Raw genomic sequence first — 2,797 nt, 5'->3', positions numbered from 1 at the left:
ATTCCTGCAGGAAGGTTAATAAGACTTTCAACAAACCAAAAACCTGAGCAACAGGTAATAAGGGAAAAGATAATCTCTTATAATCTCTCATTAAAGACAAGCAAACAAACGTAACTTGGAGGGTGTGGATGGTATAACTCAGCCATTCCTACACCAGAACCAGTACAGGTTCACTCAAACCATTTTTCAAATGTGGAGCAGGCAGGATCCCAGCCTGGAGGAGATCACTCAGGAGCCAGATGTGCTATCAGCATGAGTTCAGTCCCATCCTGCCTTCAACAGGCTTCTTCCCACTCAGTGACTTACTGGTACCCTTAACATCTGACTTGACTTACTTTAAAAACTCGTATTTGGCAATAATACTAACACGCCTTAGCTTTTATGAGCCACTCCCTCACAGCTTGCAAGGCAATTCCCAACGCATCTCTATTTCCAAACTGCAGCACGGAGCATCCAGCAGCCTGTAAGGGATGCAGGCAGTGCCCAGGAGTCAGCAAATCCATACAAGCATGGAGACCTCTGCCAACAGCGAGCACCCCCAGAGCATGCTGGACTTCCAAGCAACATTTAAAAAGAAATGGGAGTTAAAAAAAAAAAGGAGCACATGAACAGCAGTCTGCTTTGCAGGTTACAGGAGTCTCTGTGGGACCGGAGGGGACTCAGATCATTTCACACTCTGGGCTTTATCCAGAAAATGCTGAGCGCTAATGCTTCATCAACAAATTTCTGCTCGGGGGGGGGCTTTCAGTCCACATTAAACTCATTTTGGGATTCAGAACCCAAATTCTTGGTTTATTTGCATTCTGAGGACACCATCCGAGCCAGATACCACCTTCCTGCCTCAGGAGACTGCCAGGCAGCCTGGATGCTTTGCTGCAGCAGCCTGGCTCCCTGACTTTGGCCGGAGTTTCTTTTCCCAGCCCTGCACTAGCACTGTGCCTACATCTGTGCTCCATCCCCACCTCCACACACAGCGCTGGCTGCTCTCACTGGCCTCGTCACGGGTTACAGCCAGCCTTGTATATGCTCAGGTAATATATGCACCTAATTATGCACATATTACCTCCTTCTCACTGCTTCATTCTTTGACATGTCAGATTTTTGAGGCCACAACCACTCTGCTTGGGTGAAAAGTAAGGTGAAAAGTCATAACGTCAACATTTCAGTAGCAATACCAGCTCCCAAAAACTAAAATCCAGCTAACAGATCTGAAATCGCAAGCAAGTTATTAATTTTAAACAACACTGTGATAAAAATAAAAATACAGCAAGCGTGCTCTTGCAAGAGACCTGCTTTGGAATAAAACCCCAAAGCCTCCCAAAGAGGGACAAGCCAGTGATTAGGCTGTTAGCTTAATTACGCTGGCACTCTTGTGCAAGAACAGGTGCCTTCCGAATGCCCAGCATTTATACAGGCTTTCCTACTTATAGGCAGCATTAATTGGATCGCCAGCAAGAAGGCATGTTACTAAAGAAAGGTGCCCGGCAAGGGACAGCCACCCCAGCCAGCAAAGCAGCAGGAAGGAGCCTCTCCGCACGTGTGCTCGGCTCTCATTAGGTTAATGCCAATTTCCTGAGCTGGAGGCCCCATGCTCAGGATTATCTGGTTATTATTTAGGTAACTGCTTCAACAGCGCAAAATCAGGACATTTCAAGCCCTGTTGCCAGCTCTGCTATTACCTGATATCTATGTAGGCCACACTGGGAGCATCCCACCCCCCTTCCTGAAATGCCTCTGTCCCACCAATGTCAGCAGGAGGGGACACTCCCAGGGCTGGGGCACCCACGGTGGGCTCTGGCGGTGACCAGGACCCCGGCTGGCAGCTGGGGAAGGAGGGAGCGGTGCCCCACACCCAGCACACAGATGTTTTGCAACATGCAAAACCTGCTTACGTGCTCGCACAGCTCTTCTCCGCGACTCAGGGCTTCATCTTTTTATATGAAAATCCCCCTCCCCAACCTCCCAGCTCCATGAGCAAGACACATGCGATTGACAGGACAGAAAAACCCGCTCTCGAGAAATCTGCAGGCATGCTGCTTTCACATAAAGCCGGCTCCAGTAATACCGCAGTATCTCCTTTCCAGCATCCCCAGCCTGGGAACAGAGCTCTACGCAGCACAGAGCTGCTCAACGGCGGGACCCGACCCCCTGCGTAGTGATGTGGGTACCCCCTTTTTTGCTCAGCCTCCTCTACTGAGATCCCACCGTGGAAAGACAAAAGCTGAACGGTTCCCATGGGGAGGGGTGCACGGGAAACACCGAAAAGATGCCGTTCTCGGTTCACTTGCTAAAACTTAACCATAAAAAAAACCCCATGACACGCAGCAGTCCGACGTGCATCACGCCAGGAGGTGTCAGAAAGAAGCCGGCCCCTATGGCAAGCCAAGCCAGGTGGAAAGGGAACCGAAAGCAGCCTGGTACCGCCGGGATACAATCCCTTTGGAGTCCCCCGTCCGGCTCTCGCAGGGGATGGCCAACTGCCCCCGGAAAGCAGCGGCTGTAAAACCACTGGAAACTGTTTTGGGGGAAATCGGGGCTCGGCTTGACTGGCTGGGGCAGCCAACCTCTGGGAAAGGGCTCTGGGGTCCGGACGGTGCCGGCGTAGGGGTGAAGAGGGGCTCACGCGTGGCTGTGGACCAAGCGACCCATCTCCGGTGGGAGCATCCCTCCTCCTGCCCAAGGCGAGGCGGGGGCTCAGCGCCATCCCTCCGAGGGGGCTGGGGGATAGGGAAGGGGACGGGGGACGGAGGTCTCACCTGAGCAAGGGCTCCTTCTCGGGCGCCGCCGCCTCCCCTCC

The 2,797-nt window shown here is 52.4% G+C and overlaps 1 protein-coding gene across 1 annotated transcript in view; it reads right to left on the bottom strand.

Moving 5' to 3' along the window:
* MREG (melanoregulin) overlaps positions 1 to 2,797 on the bottom strand; it is a 21,705-nt gene that overhangs the window by 18,391 nt on the left and 517 nt on the right. The window contains exon 2 of the mRNA XM_009887592.1: positions 2,757 to 2,793. Within this exon, the coding sequence (XP_009885894.1) occupies positions 2,757 to 2,793 (37 nt within the window). The remainder of the gene's footprint in view (positions 1 to 2,756; positions 2,794 to 2,797) is intronic.

The sequence above is a fragment of the Charadrius vociferus genome, unplaced genomic scaffold, assembly GCF_000708025.1.
Source record: "Charadrius vociferus isolate BGI_N301 unplaced genomic scaffold, ASM70802v2 scaffold136, whole genome shotgun sequence".
In the NCBI taxonomy this organism is placed as follows: Eukaryota; Metazoa; Chordata; class Aves; order Charadriiformes; family Charadriidae; genus Charadrius; species Charadrius vociferus.
The sequence above is the reverse complement of the archived record's forward strand: the minus strand, read 5'-3'. Positions and strand labels throughout refer to the sequence as shown.